The sequence below is a fragment of the Eptatretus burgeri genome, chromosome 3 (assembly GCF_056783735.1).
Source record: "Eptatretus burgeri isolate ZD-2024b chromosome 3, Ebu_testis_v1, whole genome shotgun sequence".
NCBI lineage: Eukaryota > Metazoa > Chordata > Myxini > Myxiniformes > Myxinidae > Eptatretus > Eptatretus burgeri.
Window position 1 is genome coordinate 125,745,043 of NC_140963.1, and position 24,295 is coordinate 125,769,337.

At 43.6% G+C, this 24,295-nt stretch overlaps 1 protein-coding gene and 1 pseudogene across 4 annotated transcripts in view; one reads left to right on the plus strand and one right to left on the minus strand.

The window, feature by feature from the left end:
- The window catches only part of CTC1 (CST telomere replication complex component 1), a 414,875-nt gene that overhangs the window by 132,819 nt on the left and 257,761 nt on the right, over positions 1-24,295 (plus strand). For 2 of the 4 annotated variants that reach the window (XM_085875488.1, XM_085875489.1), the window contains exons 3-4: positions 10,908-11,110; positions 15,372-15,570. The exons of 1 other annotated variant lie outside the window; for it this stretch is intronic. In XM_085875488.1, the coding sequence (XP_085731614.1) occupies positions 10,908-11,110; positions 15,372-15,570 (402 nt within the window). The remainder of the gene's footprint in view (positions 1-10,907; positions 11,111-15,371; positions 15,571-24,295) is intronic. One more of the 4 variants, XM_085875490.1, reaches the window with a different exon arrangement.
- LOC147030928 (signal recognition particle RNA) lies at positions 2,585-2,725 on the minus strand (annotated as a pseudogene).

A 24,295-nucleotide genomic window follows, 5' to 3' on the forward strand; every position in this document is an offset into this window, starting at 1 on the left:
TGGTTTTTGTTTTTTTTTTGTTTTTTTTAATGCAATCTTTTCCAATATTGTTCCCTCTGCTCTCAGTCAGACCGTACCCAGCACCCGCAGCATGCACACATTCTTCCTGCAACACTCTCCTAATGAAACATCCAAAATTCAGGATGGCGGCACACTTCAACCCCCTTTTTCCGCATTTCTTCCGTCGATGGAACCGCCTTCCAGACGCTGTTCTTTCCCACTCTTCCTACTTTGGCTTCCAGTTAGGTAGTGCACCACCACTTCATGAAATCACCCATTTTGACCCACGATCTTTATTCTCACATTGACCCTTCTGAACTCAATCCTCTTAGTTGCTGGTTTCAGTGTTTCCTCCCCATCCCTCCCTCTGTCTCTGTCTCTGTCTCTCTCTCTGTCTCTGTCTCTGTTTCTCTCTGTCTGTCTCTGTCTCTCTCTCTGTCTCTGTCTCTGTTTCTCTCTGTCTGTCTCTGTCTCTCTCTGTCTGTCTCTGTCTCTCTCTCTGTCTGTCTCTGTCTCTCTCTGTCTGTCTCTGTCTCTCTCTCTGTCTGTCTCTGTCTCTGTCTCTCTCTCTCTCTGTCTGTCTGTCTCTGTCTCTGTCTCTGTCTCTCTCTCTCTGTCTGTCTCTGTCTCTCTGTCTGTCTCTGTCTCTGGCTCTCTCTCTGTGTCTCTCTCTCTGTGGCTCTGTCTCTCTCTCTGTCTCTCTCTCTGTCTCTCTCTCTCTCTGTGTCTCTCTCTCTGTCTGTCTCTCTGTGTCTCTCTGTGTGTCTCTCTGTGTCTCTCTCTGTCTCTCTCTGTCTCTCTGTGTCTCTCTGTGTCTGTCTCTGTCTCTCTCTGTATCTCTCTGTCTCTCTCTCTGTCTCTCTGTTTCTCTCTCTCTGTCTCTCTCTCCCTCTCTCTCTCTCTCTCTCTCTCTCTCTCTCTCTCTCTCTCTCTCTCTTTTCCTTTGCTGTTTGTTAATTCCCTTGCTGGTCATGCCCAAGCGAGAGGAGTGGCGGCAGAGGCATCGCTGGGCACTGGCCCATGGGAGGAATGATAGGTCACTTCATGGCTTTGAAATCAGACTTTGAAGTCTGAGTCAGACACATGAATAAGCATTCATTACAGGCAGGAATGATGTGTGTCGGAGGATGCCATCATTGATCGCTTTGCAAAGATGCACAACAGACGGCACACACTAATGCTTCCCAGAAATTAATTAAGGTCGTTCCTTGACAAATATAACTGTTCTACAACCATAGGTGGTGAGGGTTAATTATTAAGTAAAAGATGACATTGTGTCACCATATTTGAAATGTTTAATCGTTGTGATAGCTCTTGCAGAATCAAGTAGCGTTTGTGAATGGATATCGTTTTGTTTTTGTACTTTATTCATTGTTTGAATTCTCGAAGGTTGAAAATACAAAAAAAAGTCCTTTAATTTGAACACCTGCAACATCCTTTATATAATGTAAGAAATGTAACGATGAGCCTATTTTTATACACGTGCCAATGTGCTAAATTTTTTATTGGGGTGGAACTGGAGGAATCTGAAGCTTGAGGGGGCCCATGCCCCAAATCTTTTTGAAGTCAGCGATGCTTTTGGGTGGCAGGTAAAGGGGTTAGGATGGGAGGTTAGGGTCGTGGGTCAGTCTGTGTGGAAAAGCTCAGAGGAAGAAAAAGGAGAGGCCATGATTTTCTGATGGGCTGCAGTCTTGAGAGATTGGAGAGAAGAGTGTGAATCAGCAATCTTGTGAAGATGTTTCCACAAGTGAAGGAAAATGAGAATTAAATAATGGAAATAGGCGTGAGGCTTCGACTTGGGGAGGTTAACAAAGTGTGGCTTTCTTGATGGAAATAAAAAACGAGCAAGCAAGATAATGCATGTGAGCTGGAGGAGCAGGAGTGGGTGACGGGGCAGAAGGAATATGATGAGAAGAGAGATAGTAAAAGATTAAAGCCACAAACCTTGCAGTGTTGAGTGAGAAGCAGGTGATGAAACTCAACGAATCAGGAGAAGGTGTTGACACAAGGTCCATGGCCTCAAGGTGGTCAAGAAATGGAAGCAGTAGCATGAGCCAATAATGTGGATCCTTGTACATGCCATGGCATTTCAAATTATTTGAAGGCTTTATACATTGTTATAAGGTGACTGTAGATTAGAAATTGCTTGGCTCTGAGGTGGCAGCTGGCTTTAGAAGTCAGTTTGCAGATCTGATCTGCTCAATATTGCAAGGCCTTGGGAGCTCAAGGAACTTAAAACTCCCAGAGGCTGACTGACCACAGAAGAAATTGTGGAATTGCCCAGTTCTTTATGGAGAATCTTCATTTGTCAAAATAGATATTTCCTTTGCTACTCTTGATATCATCCTGGAGGAGCTCTCTTGTTGGTTATCTCCATAGTTGTACATGTTATTAGCGATCTTACTCATGCCATACATTTCCTTAACTATTAATTTTATTCTATGTTTGTTGTTCTTATTTCAGCTGCTCCCGTTAGGGGTCGCCACAGCGGATCATCCGTTATGATCCGCATACTGATTTGGCACAGGTTTTACGCCGGATGCCCTTCCTGACGCAACCCTGGTCGCCTCTTACGACACAGGGATAAGGATTGGGTTCCGCCATGATTCCGGGCTGCCCTACACCCTCTCATAGCGCGGCCCAGTGCAGAGCGCCCGTCCTCAAGCGATCCTCCAACCCAAACCTCCGAGTAGCCGGATTACAGGCGCACGCCACAACGCCCGGTTAATTTTATCCTATGTATGCATAGTACAAAAATGTTCTTATTGTGGCAACAAAAATGAAAATATAATTAAAAGTGTGTGTGTGTGTGTGTGTGTGTGTGTGTGTGTGTGTGTGTGTGTGTGTGTGTGTGTGTGTGTGTGTGTGTGTGTGTGTGTGTGTGTGTGTGTGTGTGTGTGTGTGTGTGTGTGTGTGTGTGTGTGTGTGTGTGTGTGTGTGTGTGTGTTTGTCGAAGGATGTGTCTCTCCCAAATACTGTTTTAAACCAAAGCTCTCGACATCATAAGCATCTTCCAATGCAGAAACCTGGGGCTTGCTTCTCTCATTACAGACAGGTAGGTGGCCTCTGTATTCTTCCACCACTTCTCGAGGTCTTGTTCACTCTGCTCTTTCATCCCTGCCTCCCGACTCCCCCTCCCCCGCCCCCACGTGAAGCCACACGTGTTCTTCCGGAAACCTCTTCTTTGTGAAAATTCCAGAAATCCAGGAACAATGATAATTTATTGCTTTCATCCACTTCTTTATTCCTGTCTTTTTTTTTCTTTTTTTCCTCCCTTTGTAACTTCCTTCCTCAGTCTGTTCGATTCCACTCTTCCCTCCAGGGCTTCAAGTTGGGAGTACAGTTCACCACCACCTCATGGTACACAATCCCACCTTTAACACACGGCCTCCAGAGGAAATATTGTTGTGGGCCAGGATTCGGTGGCGATAAACGACCACCAGGTGGAGCAGTAGAGTCGTCTCCCACCGAATACCTGGAATTTAGGTCGTAACTCTCGGATAAGTCTGAAAGGTCATGGGTCCCTTCGCGGACCGTGGTCGCCAATATTTTGACAGTGTGAGGTAGGGTCCACTTGTCTAATTCCAATTTACCTCAGTACCCATGCCGTCTAACTACCGGGGATGCCACACCCTCAGCCGACTTTGTCCGAACCGAGTCGCAATCACCGACTCTGATCCGGCGTAACCAAGTGGAAGTTACCAAAGCCGCGCCGGACCAAATGAACAATTTACAGCACGAACAGCCTCCCTAATTCTCAATACGCACCGTGCTGGGTCAATGGGAGAAACGACAGACAACGAGTTGGTACATTGAACAACTGGGGGTTTATTTATAAACAATAATCGGGGAGTGGAGCACACAAAGAGCAGAGTTACCCGAATAAAATAAATGCAAATAATGTATAACAAAAAGAAAACACTTCAGCAATTCTACTTCAGGACAGGGCCCACTCAGACACACACACACACGCACTCCAAAATAAATGGACCTTAATGGTCTTTTATTTGGTCCGTCTGCCGAGGAGGATAGTTCAGCTGGGGGACCGGGGCCTATGCTTGCACCTGTCCGCCTCAAGCGGTCTGGTCGAGCTTGTCCGGTGGCGGGACTCGAACCCACTGCCACAACGCAGCACCAAGCACCAGGGACGAGGGAAAGAGCGTCAGACGCCAGCCAGCACGAAGGCGGATGAGTGAGATGACGAGCCGACCGGCGATCGAGCCCGAAACAGCTTCCTTGATCAGGCCACACCAGGCAAGGCAGACGTGCGCACAGCCAGACAGAATGCGTCTCACACCGCCTCTCTTGAGGTCTGAGGGATTTCTTTTCTCGCCACTCGCCTCCTGATTGGACGGTGGCATCGCGCGATTCGCTGGCCGTCCCTCATTGGACAGGCCTACGGTAGGCGGGGCAACTCCCACCTTTCTGGGGCGGAGTCGGAGTTGAGGCGATTGTAGCTCTGCTGACCTCCTCACCTTCGGCCATGTGCATAATGGCGACGGTGGAGCGAGGCGACGGTCCGCTGTTGTTGTCGTTGATAAAACCTAACAAAAAATAAATCCGCAGCGCACACATGAAATTCCCTTTCGACACAGGATGGATTCTAACGATACACATACTTATCAAAATAACTGAACTTCGGGACTGCTGTCTGTTTGTGTGCAAATGGCTTCCAGATTTGTAACACTATGGCAACTGATTGTGAGGCCCTGAAATTGGAGAGACTGAATCTTTTTCAGTGGTTCAACCTGAAAATAGACGTGTTGGGTTTGGTTGATGATGCATCTGCATAAACTGGGTTTAAATGTGAGGTTTGTCATGATTGAATGACATTTCTCTCTCCTTTGATCATGCATTGTGCAAAATGCTGAGTCTGCATCTTTGAGGGAACATGGTTTCACCAACATGTTGCAACAACAGATAGATATTATCCCGAGGTAGTTACCTTTTGCTGAAAAATGTGCTTTTTAGATCCTCGTGGAGGATCTCTCAGTCTTACTCACGTTGTTGTTCTTCTGCTTCTTCTTGTGGACTTGTTTGTTTCACAGCCTACAGTTTTCATCAAAACCTCCTGAAATTTGGCATATAAAGTAAAAATACCCAGCGCAGAGAGTAACCATCTCTGATTTTGAAACTTCCTCCTACATCACAATGACGTCATATTCGTTTTTATGACGTCATCATTAAGAGGACGAGGATCTTAACTCATTTGAGCTTGTTAAAAATTGTTTTTGAAGATTAACGAACGAATAATTGGATGAGTAATATCTGTTCAAAAAGCCATTGACAAAACGTTTGCTTGCAAATCTGTGTGAGAACTGAGAAGCAGATTTTTCAGGCGTTAACCCTTCCTTGGAGCGAAAGAGCATCTTTTGACCTCTTTTGCTCTGACTTAATCCATTGTTCTACCTGTCTGATGACATAGACCGACAATAGCCCTCACAAACAAGACTGGGTCTTCATTATGTATTCACTGGATTTGCGATGCTGATTATTCTTCTTCATTCATATGCAGTGCAAGGCTGTGGGGTAGCATCATTGGCTGAGGGCGTGGATGTGCCGCTGATGCAATGCCCTCTGCTGGTTCGGGAAGAAATTTGGAATTTGGTCATGATGCCAGCGATAGCTCACCTCCTTTTCACAAAGGGCATCGTCGGATCTTTATCGTCCATGAACGAATGCCGGCAGATGGGATGCCCGTTTCATGTCAATCGAGGGACGGCACACATTGATGAATAGCCGTGCATTTGAAACACTGAGATGACAGTTTATAGCTGGGTTGGGATTTGAACCTTGGCGAGACAGCTGAGAGGTGTGTGCGTACCTCGAAGGCCAAAGCCATCCTGGCAGCCTCTGCTTTGCCGATTTTGTCGTCTGAAAAGACATCCAAGCCTGATGTTGATCTATACTTTTGTCAATCCGCATAATTTTTACACACTGCCCTTTTGGTATCGGATTGGAAGTTCTCTCAACTTTTATTACATAATTTGCTTCTTTATTTGCCGAAAGTGTTTGGATGTTTTGATTACTTTTATTATCCTCACCGGAGGAGGGGTATTCCATTTGCTTCAGTTTATTTGTTGGGGTTTTTTTTTTTGTCTTTATCTGTCCACACAGAGCGTGTCCTATTACTCACGTCGCATTGGAACATGAGTACGTCTACTAATGACGTACTCTTGAAGCAAGACTACGTCAATATTAATTACGTACTTTTGCAAGATGAGTATATGTACCAGTGATGTGCTATTGGAACGTGAGTAGTCTATTAATTACGTACTGTTGAAATGTGAGTATGTTTACCAGTTGCATAATGCAGCATCAACGGCTCAACTAATGATGAGCTCGTTGTGGCAGGAGATGTAAATCTCGCGATGTACCGAACAGTTTTAACTCCTGTGGAGATGATCCGAATTATGGTGGACTCGGCACGCGGTTGTGAGGAGAAACACGAGAACCTCAGCTCTTGTCACACAAACGGGCTTCTTCCCGAACCAAATAACATGGGAAGATTGACCCGACGAAAGGACCACGACTGCGGGTTGGAAGGTAAGGAAGGGAATGCAATTGATAAATAATTATATACAATTTGAATTATACTTATGGCACCACACACCATATTTAAACACAGACTGGAAAGGGATAAAACCGGGGGACTCAGCTCTGGTGGTAGCTTGTGAAAGGATGGATGCGGGGCAGCCGCGAGCAGGTGATTGAGGGATGAAAAGGATGATGGGCTCGATGATGAGACTGGTCGCACGATGAACAGACACTGGGCGAAGACTGACAGGTAGGACGACATTCTTAAACTCTCCTCAGACTCTCAGAACTCTGCGATCCTCCCAAACACGTTCTCCACAGAACTTCTCCTCCAAATTTTCTCCTCCAAATTCTTTCTCCGTAGACCTCCATGTCCTCTCACACACACCCCAACTGCTCAATAAGCTCCTGTCTCTTCTCTTTTGGCAACACTCCGCCTCTCCGGGGTGATCCATAGCTCCACCCCTCGGGCAACGGTTGTAGCTCCGCCCCTCTCTTCTTCTCTTGCGAAGTCTCCTGGTGCCCCCGGTCGAGGTTTTCATCGGGGTTTATACACACAATTTCCTTCATCATCATGTTTAACTAACTATTACCACGCACCACCCTGTATGGTGCACATTCAAACAAGACGATCCTGAAGCTGACGTGTGCCTACTTATTACATCGAGATTGGCTAACTACTCGTACACAGACCATGCTACTCCATACATTCTTATCTTCTCTGTGGTCAAATGTTACTCCCCTCTCTCCCCAAACATACCACATGCTATTTACATACTATTGCAAGATGAGTACGTCTACTAATTATGTACTATTCAAATGTGAATGCGTCTATTAATTACATACTTTTGAAAGGTGAGTCATCTAATAATTACGTACTGTTAGTGTTGTGGGGGTAGATGGAGGAATTTAATAGGAAAGTTAGGATTGAATGGAGTTGTTTGGTTAGTGGATGTGTAGGAGATGTCTCGGTGTAATTAAGTAGGGAAACCTTGAGCTTAAGTGTGACTTGTCACCACGTGGGGGGGGGGGGGTGCTGTGTTAATTAGATGGGGATTAAGAATGAGTTCCCCCAGTTTACGATTTCTCCTCTTTAACCTACTCCTACGTTTTTTTGTATTTACAAGCGAGCCAAACATGCCGAGCAGGCGGAGGCCCCACCTTCCTGGGTTTCGTGCAAGCATGCCACACCCCAGAGGAGGAAATGGTGTTTTGGGGTGACGTCAGTCAGAGTTGAGAGATCGGGAGAGCGCACACACAATGCCAGTGTGAAAAGGGGTTGAGTGCGGAGTGAGAGGGACACACGCGGTCGAGAGAGAATGTAGCTAGGAGATGACCTGTAAGAACAGGGCTTTACGGCTGGCTTTCCTTCGATGCATGTAGAAGACGGCATGATCTTTTATTCATGCTGAGGAGATTTGGCTGGCGTGGTGAAGCAAGACGCTGGCCTTTGGCTCTTGGTTGGGTCATGAGGAACGGATTCTGAGCCTCATGTATGTCTAATCACAGGTTGGTTAGGACGATCGACGCATGAAGCAGCTGCATGGGGTCATTGAGCCTTGTTGTTGAGTACCGCTCACGAATTGCCTGACGTTCATTTCTCCCGCTGCAAGAGAGCGACTTGGCACCATTTTGCACGCGTCTGCACATGCAAATAGAAGCGCCTCGATTCCAAGTTCCACAAAGACCATCTCTGGGCCAAGCTATGTGCCAGAATAAAGGAAGGATATTCTTATATTTCGTTGTCCCTTGTCTGAATTTAAGTTTGTGTGTTGAGATGCTTCGATTTAGACTTTAGGATTATTTTCTCTCACATATTATTTTATTCTGATTATTGTCCTTTGTAAATATTTGTCTATTTTCATTAAATGTGTTCATTTTAAGTGGCTGTGTCGGTATATTTGTCGTGCGGTTCGAGTATAAACCCCCTGTGCATCCATTTATGTGCGCCCATCGCACCGCTATTTCCCCATGCCATTGAGCCATCCTGGTGCAGTGCTTAAATGTTTCCCCACGCGCGCACATTCGTCTCCGAGAGTCTCGGCTGTTGGCCTCCAAGGGAGAAGTTTGACCATCCGAGGCTGGCGGTGTTTACCGCCTGTCACCACAAATTGGGTCAGAGGGATTAACCTCAGCCGCCAGCGTCGCTACAGTACTATTGGGTCATGAGTACATCGACTAACTACATGCTATTGGATTGTGAGTGAATCTACTCATTTGGTACTCTTGAAAGGTGAGTACGTCCATTAATTACATAACATTTAAATGAGATTAGTCTATGAATTAAGGACTCTTGAAATGTGGGTATACAATTGGAAGATGAGTACTTGTACTAATTATGTGCTTTTGGAACGTGAGTATGTCTTGCAATTACATACTATTAAAAAGTGAGTATGTCTACTAATTATTACGTACTATTGATATGTGAGTACGTCTTCATTATGTACCATTGGAAGTTTCGTACATCTCCTAATTATGTACTCTTGTAAACGGAGTACATCTATTCGTTACATACCATTGGAATGTATTAATTACATATAATTACTGTACGTATTGGAATATATTAATTAAGTAACACACAAGCATCACATAAAACAACTCCTGGCATGGGTCTGCAATCTCCGATTGCTCTTTCTTGTTAATGCTATGTTTCAGCTTTACTCCTTCCATCAAGCTGGCAGGATGGCCTAGCGGTATTCACACTCGCCTCAATCATTTAGCCAAGGATCTAATCTCTGCCCAGCTATAAACTATCATCCTGATGTCTCACAGGCAGGGCGAGGTGTCGCTGTGTGCACCGTTCCTCAGATGGACTTCAAATTTGTTGTCGCATCTGCCAGCATTAGTCATTGGCCATTAAAGATCCCACGGTACCCTTCACAAAGAGTAGGCGAGCTATCACCCGGACCATGAACAAATTCAAATACTTGCTCCAACCTATAGGGGGGCAAAGCATCAGTGGCACAGCCATTCTCTCAGGAATGATTCAAGTAGCAGCCACAGACTGCAAACAAAACGAAATTAATTGATGAACGGCTTCCAACAAAGGATTCATGCTGACTGTTTTGTCCTGCATATAAAAAATCTTTTTGTGTGAACACAGCTATCCACAGCTCGTGTTTATATAAACCTATGAATATCTGTGACTATCGACGCTGACTTTTATTTGTAGTGTTCCATGGTAATGATGCCCTTTGGAGATCTTTGTCCATCCATTACTGTCAGCAAGACAATGCAATTACCCTTTTGCTGTCTTTTTTTTCTTTCTTTCTTGTTTTTTTTTTTCAGCCCTTTTCCCCATCTTCTTCCTTGTTTTGCCTTCAATAAAATCAATTATTATTTAACCTTTTATATTTTTGCTTTGTGATTCTGGCTATGAGGCTGCTGTTTATTCGTGAAAGTTGATTCTGAAAGATTTGGTCTTGCTAATATTTCAAATTTCAAGACTGCAAAGGCCAATGTTGACGGCACAGTCGTGCAAATCCTTCTGACCATGATCACCATCTTTTATGGTAGTGCCCCAAGTGGTACTGGATTGTGTAGCAACACAGCAATTGTATCCAGACGAACGTGGTTAATATTAATGATGGACTGCTGTTTGACAATTAGCAGTATTAATTGTTTATTTTACTTTTTGTTGCGACCTTTTCGATCTTCTACTTTTTATCAACCTCGACAAGATGCACTTTAATATTGATGGCCAATGATTAATGACAGTTTCACTTTTACACATTTTTTTTTTCACAAGCTCATTGCTGAAACGCTTGACTGCAGCGAGACAACGTGTCCTCCACTATGACAGGCTGAAAGCTACAATTGGAAGGATCTCGTTTGGCTGTTGCACCACCGTTAATGAGCCATATGGCTCTCCTACAGTGGCATAATTAAAAAATGCAGAACTGTGGGAATTGTTTGATGGGTCGTTTAATATGTGCACAATTCGTTATCCTGGGAATTCTTCAAATCTTTACTTGCCAAACCCGAGCTTGGAGTGGTGCGTAGTGCCAAAACGAATTTGTTGCAGGCCTATCGAGGCTCAGCTGCTTTGCAGACCCTCATTTGTGCTGATTTGCATAATCATGTGTTTAGGGTTGTTTTTTTTCATGCTTCACACTGCTTTTTTTTTCATTGAATCTGTTAGTCACAGGATATTGTTGATAAATTGCAGGAGTACTGAAAAAGTACTAATTTCAGGGTTTAGAAAAATATTACGGCCAAGAAGAAGGATGAAGTGTGGATTCAAGGTGGTCTAAAGGAATAGTTGATATGCAGGCGTTTTACTGCACATCTCAACACGTGGATGAAACTTGCTTTATCCTGAGTCCCTCACTCCCTCACAAAATTTGTTTTCTTCTTTGTTTTCCACTCAGGAGGTCAGTTGGCTTCAAGATATCTATATATTCGTCAAGAATAACTTGCTGTCATTAGCTGGAACGGGCCTCACAACTCCAGACACCTGTGAATCTCTTGTTACACGTCTTGTCCACTTGCTGTGCCAACAAGAACACAATGCGAAACGAAGGGCAACAAGTGAAACAAATCGCTCGCCTTCTAAGCTGCCCACTTCTTTGAGGTTTTAAAACTTTTAATACATTGACGTGTTTGTTCTTTAACTACAGCACAGCTCAAATGGATGTTGTTCTGTGTAAAAGCTGGCGGCTGTTGTTTTATGTACACCAACAGAGCAGGATACCACTAGGGTTTCAAAATATAATCTACATTGTAAAACTGAATTTGCATATACAGTGCCTCTAGAAAGTGTACAACCCCTTTCAAAATTTTCACCTTTTGTTGCCTTCCAGCCTGGAATTGAATTGCATCAAATCAGACTTTTTTCACCTTTATTTACACATCGTAACCCACCAACTTCCAAGTGAACAACAAAGTCTAGAAATTTCACAAAATTAATGAAAAATACAAACCTAGAATATCTTGGTTGGATATGTGTCCAGCCTCCTGAGTTAATACTCGGTGGACTGACCTTTGGCAGTAATTACAGCTGAGTCTGTAGGGATTGGTTTCTACCACCTTTGCACACCTTGATTGGGTAATATTTTCCCATTCTTCTGAACAAAACTATTAAAGCTCAGTCAAGTTGTGTGGGGAGCGTTGATGGACAGCAATCTTCAAGTTATGCCACAGATTTTTGATTGGATTTTGGTCAGGGCTCTGACTGGGTCACTAAAGGACACTTATCTTTTTGTTCCTTAGTCACTCCATTGTAGCTTTGGCTGTGTCCTTCGGGTCATTTTCAAGCTGAAAGGTGAATTTCCATCCCAATTTCAGCTTTCTTGCGGAAGGTAGCAGGTTTTTCTCTTGGATTTTTCTGTATTTTGCTCCATCTATTTTCCCTTTTATTCTGACAGGTGCCCCAGTCCCTGGTGATGAGAAACATCGCCATTACATGATGCTGCCACCACCATGCTACACAGTCGGGATGGTGTTCTTTGGGTGATGTGCTGTGTTGGGTTTGCGCCAAACATAATGTTTTACATTTTGGCCAAAAAGTTCCATCTTGGTTTCATCAGATCACAAAACTTTTTTCTACATAACTTCAGAATCTCGGGAGTGGTTTTTTGCATACCTCAAATGGGACTCAAGATGGGTTTTTTTGAGTAATGGGTTCCTTCTTGCCACCCGACCGTATCAGCCAGACTTGTGGAGTGCTTGTGATGGAGTTGTCACATCCACACAGTGACCAGTCTTTGCTATGAAGGCATGTCGCTCTTTCGAAGTTGCCATTGTCCTCTTGGTGGCCTCTCTGATCGGTCTCCTCGTTACTTGGTCAACCAGTTTGGAGGGATGGCCTGATTGAGGCAGGGTCTTGGTGATACCATCTGCCTTGCACTTCTTAATGATTGTCATGACTCTGCTCCAAAGAATATTCAAGGCCTTTGAAAAATGTTTATACCCATCCCCTGATCTGTGCCTTTCCACAACTTTATCCTGGAGGTCGTTTGAAAGCTCCTTGGTGCTCATTGTTTAGTCGTTGATGTGAAATGCACTATCCAGCAGAGGAAACCTGCAGGAACAGCTGATTTTATTCTGAAACAATCACAATCATTACAATTTAACACAAGTGGAGGCCAATTAACTCGGTGTGTGATTTTGCAGGTGATTGGTTACACCTGAGCTAATTTACAATTGATATTATAAGAGGGGTGGACACTTATCCAATCAAGATATTCGAGTTTTGTACTTTTAATTAATTTTCTGAAATTTGTGGAATTTGTTTTTCACTTGGAAGTTGTGGGTTAAGATGTGTAAATATAGTGGAAAAAGTCTAATATAAGGCAATTTAATTCCAGGCTATAACAATATATCTATATATTCGTCAAGAATAACTTGCTGCCATTAGCTGGAACAGGCCTCACAACTCCAGACACCTGTGAATCACTTGTTGGACATCTTGTCCACTTGCTGTGCCAACAAGAACGCAAAGCCAAACGAAGGGCAACTTGTGAAACAAATTGCCTGCTTTATAAGCTGCCCACTTCTCTGAGGTTTTTAAACTTTTAATACATTTACGTGTTTGTTCTTTAACTACAGCACAGCTCAAATGTATGTTGTTCTGTGTAAAAGCTGGCGGCTGTTGATTCATGTACACCGACAGAGCAGGATACCACTGAGGTTTCAAAATATAATCTACATTGTAAAACTGAATTTGCATATTTGTATATCCAGTGCCTATAGAAAGTATACAAACCCTTTCAAATTTTTCACCTTTTGTTACCTTATAGCCTGGAATTGAATTGCATTAAATCAGACTTTTTCCACCTTTATTCACACATCGTAACCCACAACTTCCAAGTGAAAAACAAATTCTCCTAATTTCAGAAAATTAATTGAAAATACAAAACCAGATTGGTCAATTCGAGTGAAAAAGGTGAAAATTTTGAACGGGGGTGGAGACTTTCTCTTGGCACTGTATGTTTGTTTGTTTGTTTTGCATGTTCTTCAAATACTCAACAACAACAACAAAAAAAACTGCCGAACCAAATCCAACCAAACTTTGCACGTTGATTAAGGGTAACCCAAGTATGGTTTCTGTCTGGCAGCATATCTGGGGGAGGGGGTTCAGGGTTGGGGAAGACCCCAATTCTCTCCACATAAATGTGTGTCATATAGCATCATGCGGTGCTATCCGGTATTACACAACCCCCACCTCTCACCCTTCTTTTGATCAAACTGTCTGCGGTACGTATTTGGGACGGGCCATGCCAGGAAACAAACTTTCCTCATGTGTGTGTGCAGCATGTTACATATTGCTTGTTCATTTGTGTGTATGCATGTACACTGATGAGCCAAAACATTATGATCACCTGCCTAATATGCTGTTGGTCCTCAGTGTGCCGCCAAAACAGTGCCGACCCGCCGAGGCATGGACTCTATAAGACCCCTGAAGGTGTCCTGTGGTATCTGGCACCAAAGCATTAGCAGCAGATCCTTCAAGTCCTGTAAGTTGCGAAGTGGATCGGACTTGTCGGTCAAGCACATCCCACAGATGCTCAATCGTATTAAGATCTGGAGAATTTGGAGACCAGGGCAACACCGTGAACACTTCATCATGTTCCTCAAACCATTCCCGAACAATGTGTGCAGTGTGGCAGGGCGCATTATCCTGCTGAAAGAGGCCACTGCCATCAGGGAATACCATTGCCATGAAGGGGTGTACCTGGTCTGCAACGATGTTTTGGTAGGTGACACATGTAAAATTGACGTCCACGTGAATGGCCGGACCCAGGGTTTCCCAGCAGAACATTGGCCAGAGCATCACACTCTCTCCACCGGTTTGTCGTCTTCCCACAGTGCATCCTGGTGCCATCACTTCCCCAAGTAAACGGTGCACACGTACACGGCCATCCACGTGATCTAAAAGAAAACTGGACTCATCGGACCAGGCGACCTTCTTCCACTGCTCCAAGGTCCAGTTCCGACGCTCGCGTGCCCATTGTAGGTGCTTTCGACGGTGGACAAGGGTCATCATGGACACTCTGACCGGTCTGCCGCTACGCAGCAGGTTGCGATGCACTGTGGACTGTGACACATTCCTCCCGTGACCACCATTAAAATTTTCTGTGACTTGTGCCACAGTCAACCTTCTGTCGGCTCGGACCAGACGGGATAGCCTTCGTTGCCCTCGCGCATCGATGAGCTTTTGGTGCCCAACACCCTGTCGCCGGTTTGTGGTTTCTCCCTCCTCGGACCACTGTCGGTAGGTACTCACCACTGCTGACCGGGTGCACCCCATAAGCCTTGCCGTTTCAGAGATGCTCTGACCCAGTCGTCTGGCCATAACAATATGGCCCTTGTCAAAGCCGCTCAGGTCTTTACTCCTGCCCATTTCTCCTGCATCCAACACATCAACTTCAAGAACTGACTGTTCACTTGCTGCCTCATATATATATATATATATATATATATATATATATATATATATATATATATATATATATATATATAAATTATCCCACCCCTTGACAGGTGCCATTGTAACAAGATAATCATTGTTATTCACTTCATCTGTCAGTGGTCATCATGTTTTGGCTCATCAGTGTATATGCGTGTATTGCTTTGCTGCGCTGTATGAGAGTTCCCGTTATTGCTTGATTAGTGATATCCCCTACAGGATTATTGTTGACCAATGCACGCAGGCACGCTGAGACCGAGCTCCTTTTATATATTAGATATTAATTATCCATCAACTTTGAAAAGGAGAGGGTTGGTTAGCTGTTAACAGATTTGGATGTGCTGAAAAGAAGTGTGCTGTTTGATGTTGCAAAATGCCTTTGTTAATTTTTTTTCTGAATGTGCACTTGTTCCGGATTTCTTAGGCCGATATCGCTGGTCAAACTGCACTCATTTTGCCGGACACCGCACGAGGAAGTTCCACCAGCATTTTTGCTGGGTTGGCTCAGCGACAGTCCACTTCACTCACGATCAAGCGATAACGTCATCCCGCGAGATCGTCACTCAACATTGCAAAATGGCAACCTATTTCTTTGCGATGCCACAGCACAGCTACATTGTGAGGTTGGTCTTTCTCCTCGCAAATTTATTCCAATTTTGAGATTCCAAAATGGCTAATTTTTGATGCAGGTCGAGCAGAGTGCATTTTGGGGGGGGGGGGGGTTGATTTGGCTAAGTTAACTCACTGAATCGCAGATTATAACAAATAGTTAACGATCAAAATGCAAATACTGTATTGTGTCTCATGTGTCCCGGTTGGATGGATCAGAGGCAGCCTATTTGCCTTTGTATTGTCTCATCCGAATTCAATACCTGTTCTGATAGTATCTGATTGAAAACTCTAAATACACGTTTTTCTCAGGCAAGGTGTTCTTCGAGAACTGTATTTGTGAGTACACTAACCTATGGAGGGGACATTATGCTGACCTGTGTGCTGGTGCTTGGAAAGTCGATGTCAGACTCCACAGTACCTTTCAAAAATAGTCTGTTGTTTCACAATATCCTGGCCAAATTCCTACCCTGACTCCCATTGGAAAGGCAATGGCAAACCGCATACTGTCGGAGGTGCCAAAAAGCAACTTTCACTTCTCATCTGAGATGATGGTTGCTTCCAAGCTTTGAAAGAGTGCTTACATATAATCATCTGTGTTTTCTCTAAGTTTGTGTGTGCACACTTAACACTGATAAATAATCAAAACTTTTCTTTGTTCTCGTGTTTTTGTGAAAGTAATTTTCACAAAATTATTTAATTTTACACAAAACGAAAATGGATTAAACATGCTTCAATGTCGGGAGGCAGCTCTGGCCGAATATGTGAATACGTCCAATCTCATAGATCTGGGATGAGGATTGAGGCTTGGACGACAATGGGGAAAATGCCCACATAATAGTGGCAGTTAAATACCAATAACTTTACAAGAGAGGGTGGAAGATCACTCCATCAACAAATAATAAAAGGAGAATATGTGGACAAAAGATGCACCAACAAACAAGGAAATTGAAGGTTCGCGAGAAGTCGGGTCAGGACGAATTGAAAAGGATCCATTGGTAGGTATGGAGAACCAAGAGCACGACTGGATAGATTTAGACAATTGTACAAACAAGAGAGAATGGACAAAGGAGTTTGAGGCATGCAGAACGTTTTGACTTGAAGTGTTCCAAAAATATTCCCTTTTGTATTTTTAACTTCAGGAATGGATAAGAAATGTTACTGGACAAGCACAGGCTGGATGAGCACACGTGATAGATACATCGGCAGGATGGAGATGGACCGATAATTGAAATATTAGGGGGCCGGCACGGCCGGATAGCAGTTCCCTACAATCTTGGATTGTACAGTGGTGAGAAAATATTTGTGAACCCTTTCAATTTTCTGTATTTCTCCATAAGTTTGACCTAAAATGTCATCAAATCTTCATCTAAATCCTAATTACAGATATAGAGAACCTGATTAAACAAATACACAGACACAGACACAGACACAGACACAGACACAGACACAGACACAGACACAGACACAGACACAGACACAGACACAGACACAGACACAGACACAGACACAGACACAGACACAGACACAGACACAGACACAGACACAGACACAGCCAGAGACACAGACACAGACACAGACACAGACACAGACAGAGAGACAGACACAGACACAGACACAGACACAGACACAGACACAGACACAGACACAGACACAGACACAGACACAGACACAGACACAGACACAGACACACACAGACACACACAGACACACACAGACACACACAGACACACACAGACACACACAGACACACACAGACACACACAGACACACACAGACACACACAGACACACACAGACACACACAGACACACACAGACACACACAGACACACACAGACTCACACAGACACACACAGACACACACAGACACACACAGACACACACAGACACACACAGACACACACAGTCACACACAGACACACACAGACACACACAGACACACACAGACACACACAGACACACACAGACACACACAGACACACACAGACACACACAGACACACACAGACACACACAGACACACACAGACACACACAGACAGACACAGACAGACACAGACAGGCACACACAGACACAGACACAGACACACACACAGATACAGACACAGACACACACACCGACACACACACAGACACACACACAGACACCCACACAGACACACACACAGACACACACACAGACACACACACAGACACACACAGACACACACAGACACACACAGACACACACAGACACACACAGACACACACAGACACAGACACAGACACAGACACACACAGACACACAATCTACTTTTTCATTTATTTATTGAGAAAAATGATCCAACATTCAATTTGTTTGTCGGAAAAAGTATGTGAACCTCTCGGTTAATCAGCTCAATTAAGGGGATAATTACAGTCAGGTGTTTAAATCAATGGGAAAATAATCAGAATTGAGTTTGGGTGGTCTTCAGAATAATCAGAAAATTTGCTCATTACCATCAGAGTCTGGTCTTCACCACACAGGTTTGTGGAAGCATGTCATGCCCCGATCAAGAGATTTCTGTGGACCTCAAAAAATGAGTTGGTGATGCTCATCGGTCTAGAAAGGGTTATAAACCATTCTAAAGATGTGGGCTCCACCAATCCACCTTCAGGCAGATGGTGTACAAATCGAGAGAATTCAACACCATTGTTACTCTTTCCAGGAGTGGTCATCCAACGAAAATCACTCCAAGAGCAAGGTGTACAATAATCCAAAAGGTCACGAAGAACCCCACGGTAACATCGCAGGATCTGCAGGCCTCTCTTTCATTGGCTATCAGTGTTCGTGAGTCCACTAGTAGGAAAACACTGAATAAGAATGGTGTCCATGGGAGGATAGCAAGGAGGAATCTACTGCTCTCCAAGAAGAACATTGCCACCTATCTCAAGTTTGCCAAAGACTACCTGGATGATCCAGAAGGGTATTGGAAGAATGTTCTGTGAACACATGAGTCAAAAGTGGAACTTTTTGGCTTAAAGGAGAAATGTTATGTTTGGTGAAAACCAAACACTGCATTCCAACATAAGAACCTCATCCCAACAGTGAAGCATGGTGGTGGGAGTATCATGGTTTGCGGCTGCTTTGCTGCTTCAAGACCCGGACAGCTTGCCATCATTGACGGAACCATGAATTCTGGATTGTACCAGCAAATTCAACAGGAGAAAGTCAGGGCATCCGTCAGTGAGCTGAAGCTGAACAGAAAGTGGTCACACAGAAAGACAACGATCCGAAACATACAGGTAAATCTGCAACAGAATGGCTGAAGCAGAAGAGATTTTATGTTTTGGAATAGCCAAGTCAATGTCCAGACCTGAACCCAATTAAAATTAAAATGTTGTGGCAGAACCTGAAGCGAGCAGTTCATGCAAGAAAGCCCACGAATACCTCTGAGTTGAAGCAGTCCTATAACGAGGAATGGGCCGACATTCTTCCAAGTCAATGTGCAGGACTGCTCAAGAGTTACAGGAAAGGTTTGGTTGAAGTTATTGCTGCTCAAGAGGGTGCCACCAGTTCCTGAATGTGGAGGTTCACAAACGTTTTCCAACAAAGAAATTGAATGTTGGATCACTTTGCTCAATAAATAAATGAAAAGGTATATATTTTTTTTGAGTGGTATTTGTTAAATCAGGTTCTCTTTATCTATTATTAGGATTAAGATGAAGATCTGATCACATTTTCAGTCAAATTCATGCAGAAATACAGAAACCTTTAAAGGGTTCGCAAACTTTTTCTCACCACTGCACCTCCATAAGAAGGGTACGAGTGGATGCAGCAGCACCAACTTAGCGAATATCCATACTCCATGGAACTCCCTTCGATGAGCTGAGAAATGCAAAAGGAGAACTGTGAAAAGGAGTATTCCAAGCAACTGCTCAACACTGGAGATAATTGATTGGGGGGTTTGTAAGGCTAAGCAATATTGGTTTACATGACTTTAAAATGCCCAGAGATGTTATAAGAAATTAAAAGGGTTTGAATCAATCTGGCCGAGGATGCTTTGTCGGCATCGGGCTTTAAAAGCTACCTTGTAAACTTGTCTGGAAAGGACAGGTATGGTAATGTGTGCAATTGTGACCAAGACCAAATATGAAATTACTTTTTCATCGTAGGCCTCTGAGAATTGAAATAGGACATCATTTTTTTTATTGATGTACATTAAATTAATTCACCGAAATGAAAATCCACACTTTGGGTGCCTGTTTTACATTGGAGTGTGTAAAATTATGGAATCTTTTTATGCTTGGAATAAAAAGTATATTTTCAAAGCGAAATTTTAAGCAACTTTTTGAGGTGAAGCAATTTGCATTTTGAAAGGTATTATCTTCTGGGAAGTGGCTTTGAATTGTGATTAAAAAAAAAATGAAAAATGGAGATGGAAAGTAAAACAGCTTTGGATAATATGGAGGTTGTAAGGGAGAGAAAAGACAGAATTCTGCCAAAACATTGCATTTCAATAGATTGTCAGGATTTAGAGCTTTTTCTTGTTGAAATTTTCTTTTTTCTTCCAAATATAACGCAGAGGCAGTGAAGTAAAGATTTGACTCTGAGAAGAAATTCGTCATTTTATTCAGCCATTTTTTTAGATATAGAATTTTTATACACATATATTTTATTATTATTTTATATAGTCATTATTTTATCAAGAAATTTGAGGGGTGGTTGAGTAAAGACAGGAATTTCCAAGGTTGATCGACATGTTCTGTGGTAGTGGACCAATTTTTGAAAATTCTTTGTTACTTCCACCACCAAATGTGGATGGAGGTTGTTTGCACCACTGTTTGTTTGTTTGTCTGCTCAGGATATCCCGTAAAGTTGCGGATACATTCGGACGAAACCGGGTGGACAGGTTTGGTGTGTGACGAGGACTAATTCATTCGAATTTGGTGAAAATCTCGATCTGGAAAGTAGACTCAAAAAAAAAAAATTCAAGTGATTCTTCACCATTGATAGGGCCAAAATGATATCTGGCACGGTATCTCAAAAAGTTGGCGACGTATTATGACAAAATTTGCTGGACGAGTTGGTTCGGTGACAAGAACGAGCTGATTAGAATTTAGTTCAAGTCCGGGTCAAGATCCGGCCTATCAGTGGGATACAAACCGTAAACTATTCAGCCTGGCTGAGGTATGCGCTCTGTCGAGTGCCATTCTAGTTACCACATGTGCTCACCCTTGTGCATTCACGATCTCCTCTTCACACAAATTTTTTCCGATTATGTTACTTACCTGGCTTTTTTTTTTTGTTTGTTTGTTTTTGTTATTCCTCTTCCTTTGTGCAAGTCCTTCTCTCATCACCCCCATATCCTTTGGTAGTCTGTAAACCTGCTGCCCTCTCTCGTTTCGCCCCTTTATGAGCCTCGATTCAGAGGGAGAGGGAGAGGAGACAGGGAGAGATTTAAATATTTAGATCGATAGATATAGACAGAGATCGGGATTCTTTCTCTCAGATTTGCATTCAAAGTGATATCTGTTCGGAAGTCCAAAATGTGTAAATTACTGCTGAAATCATATGAAAAGATGTTTCACTCTGTGCAATTTTGATAGTTTGATCATGGGTTTTTGTTGTGCTATTGATATGCTTTTGTCATAATTTGTTATTTTAATTGCATTTGTTAATCAAATGTGCAATATTTTATCCGAAAATTGGGAGCTTTGTTTGACTGCAATTTTCCATTTTTTGTGAACAATTAATATTGTCGCGGACCCAGGGTCGCGGGGGAACTACGATGGAGGGGCTGTCTCTTATTCCTCTCCAGACTCACCGGGAATTGCAGGCTGTCGCACACGAATAAATTTGTGTCGCGGCAGGTTACCAATCGGCTGCTGACACCAATAATTTTTCCACTGATCCAGTGACCTCCGTCTAACAACCGTTTAACTTGGAACACGTGGTCACCTTATCGGAGAATCGCGCCCTCGATGCGTACTTGCTGAACTTACTGTTTTAACTGCAGCCGAGCAGAGCTGCCAAGTATGCACCGGCTCATAAGCAGATTTTGGGGTATAAAGTCCCGGCTCTGCTGTGGTGTGGACCATGCTAGACCAATGAAGGAAAAGACAAAAACGAGCTGGGTACATTTCTAACAGGCACATGTATTTAAGAAAGCAAGGAAAGTGATGTGGCACAGTAAGGGATTTATTCACAAATGTACAGCAGGGGAAAGCAAGGAACCTGTGGGTGTGGCAAAAGAAATGCAATAATCACAAAAGAAGACAGTGCAGAGTTACCCTGAATATGCTTAAACGGTCTCAACTTATGCAGGTGGCATCACTCTCACACACACACGCGCGCACACACACACACACACACACACACACACACACACACACACACACACACACACACACACACACACACACACACACACACACACACACACAGGAAAATTAGAGATAGCGCAGAGAGATAAGAAGCAGTTCAGGATTAACGACCTCTTAATACCTGGTATGGTTGGTGAACCTGCGCAACCCAAACACTTTGGAAAGGGGAAAGAGGCAGAAATACTGAAGGTGTGAGTGCCGTGCAACGTGTCATGCAGTGTGGTGTAAGAGGAAGATGTGAGATGCGAGTCAGCAAGGTTCACTGAAAAGATCGTTTGGGCCACTCTGAAAAGAACGGTTGTTTCGCTTTGAAAAGAACGGTTGTTCGGACGTGCCCATGCCGATTGCTCTTGTGCTTCCACAGCAGACAAGAGAAAGACGTGTACGAGAAAGATCCTAATGGAGTGTGTCAGAGTCTGTCAGTGTAACTGGTGCTTGCCCTTTTTGCGCCGTCTGCCGATGTCTGCTTCCCTGGCGAGGTCTGAAGTCTGCCGTAGTCTGCTCCGTCTGGCGAAGTCTGTCATCTGGCAATATCTCTCTATATCTGGCTGAATTTGTTCCTTTTATGAGCCTGGGGCGAGGGAGGAGCTAAGAGTCAGATAAAATGGGGCTGTTGGTGATTTCTAGCCTTCCCATTGGCCCACAGCGGTCATCCTGTGCCGTAGCTGTGCCCCGTCTGGTGCTGAGACTGAAAATGCCTCACTCGCTCACTGACTTGGCCACATATCAGAGCTCCAAGATTGACATGGGGCCAGGGTTTTTGGAAGCGCTCTCCAGCCCCGAAAGTGCGCTGGCCTCCATTCAAACATGGTCATTTAGGGAAATCGCAGCACTACTTCTACGTATTTGAACGAATTCCAGCGCACGTTCGCGTTTCGAGTTAATCCCCGAAATAACCTGACTCTCATTCCCTCAGCATCCTTCCAGGCAGGCTGTGGTGAGCGTTCGAAGAATAGGTGGTAGTTGTGGTAGTTGTAGAGAGGTGAGAGTATGTTGTGGTGTTGCGAGAGGCTATTGTAAATGTGGTGTCTCGGAAAAGAGGAAGGGGATGCTCGTTATGGCGGCATCTGTAGTTAAGAGGGAGGGAATGTTCATAACTGCGGCATTTGTAGTAAAGACATGAATGTAAGTTGTTGTTGGGGATTTTTGGGAGATGTGTGGAGTGGTTTTGTGGTGGGCGTGTAACGTCGTGGTGAGCAGAATAGAGGTCTGAGGTGAGATGGCAGTTGGAAATTGGCGCGCAGTTTTGAATGGAAAATGGCGCGCAGACGCAAATGAGGCGCTCGCGGTGCTGCTTTGCTTGGTTCCTTTCATTGCTTGTGTGGTTCGTGAGAGAGACAAAGTGGGGCAAAGAGTGAAATAAGAGCAGGGATTGAAGACCAAACTAAAAGCCCTATGCAACACATCTTTCCCATTTACCCACTTGACATATGGAAGGGACTAACCACACACAAACTAATGAAATTACTGCCTTGGGATCGCTGCATGTTGTGTGCCATTGCCTTGGAGGAATGTGATTTTACAGAACCACAATAATATACAATTCATTTTGATTCAATACCACATCATTGTTGCCTGTGATGAACATTATTGCAGTTTTTGATTAATGTGTAAGCATGATGTCACACAAGGACAAATTGATTCGATTTTGGTGAAGATCTGGATCCGGAAACTGGAATTTCAGATGTAATTCTTTACCATTGAGAGATGGGGCCAAAAACGACATATAGCACTGTTCTGTTTTTGCATATGGTGGCTTGGCTGCCAGGGTAGCTGTCGTTTCCTGGAAGCGCAGCTGTGCGGCTGATGCTGTGCCCCATTGCCAGTACACTGGTACTCATTTCCCCGACCTCAGAAGGAATGACAGGCTGACTCAACCCCGCCTGGTGTTAATTCAGCAGCCAATGGGACTCGAACTGAGGACCCTCTAAGATCCTATGCCAGTCACCTTAGCCACTAACTCACCACCAGGCTTGATTGATTGATTGAGAGACATATATATCTACATATATATATATATATATACATATATATATATATATATATATATATATATATATATATATATATATATATATATATATATATATATATATACATATATATATATATATATATATATATATATATATATATATATATATATATATATATATATATATATACATATATATATATATATATATCTCACGATCACTCATCTGCTCTGCATAATTTCCCACATTTTAAAACAAATCCCCATTTATGATTTGAAGGACATGCTCTTGTTAATATTGTAATCTCCAAACTTTCTTGTAAATATTGTTGCGAATTCGCGCCCGCCGGCATGCGAACGGCCACATAACTCGGATCACGGCACGTCGCCCACCGGACGGACAATTCAGTCGTGACCCTC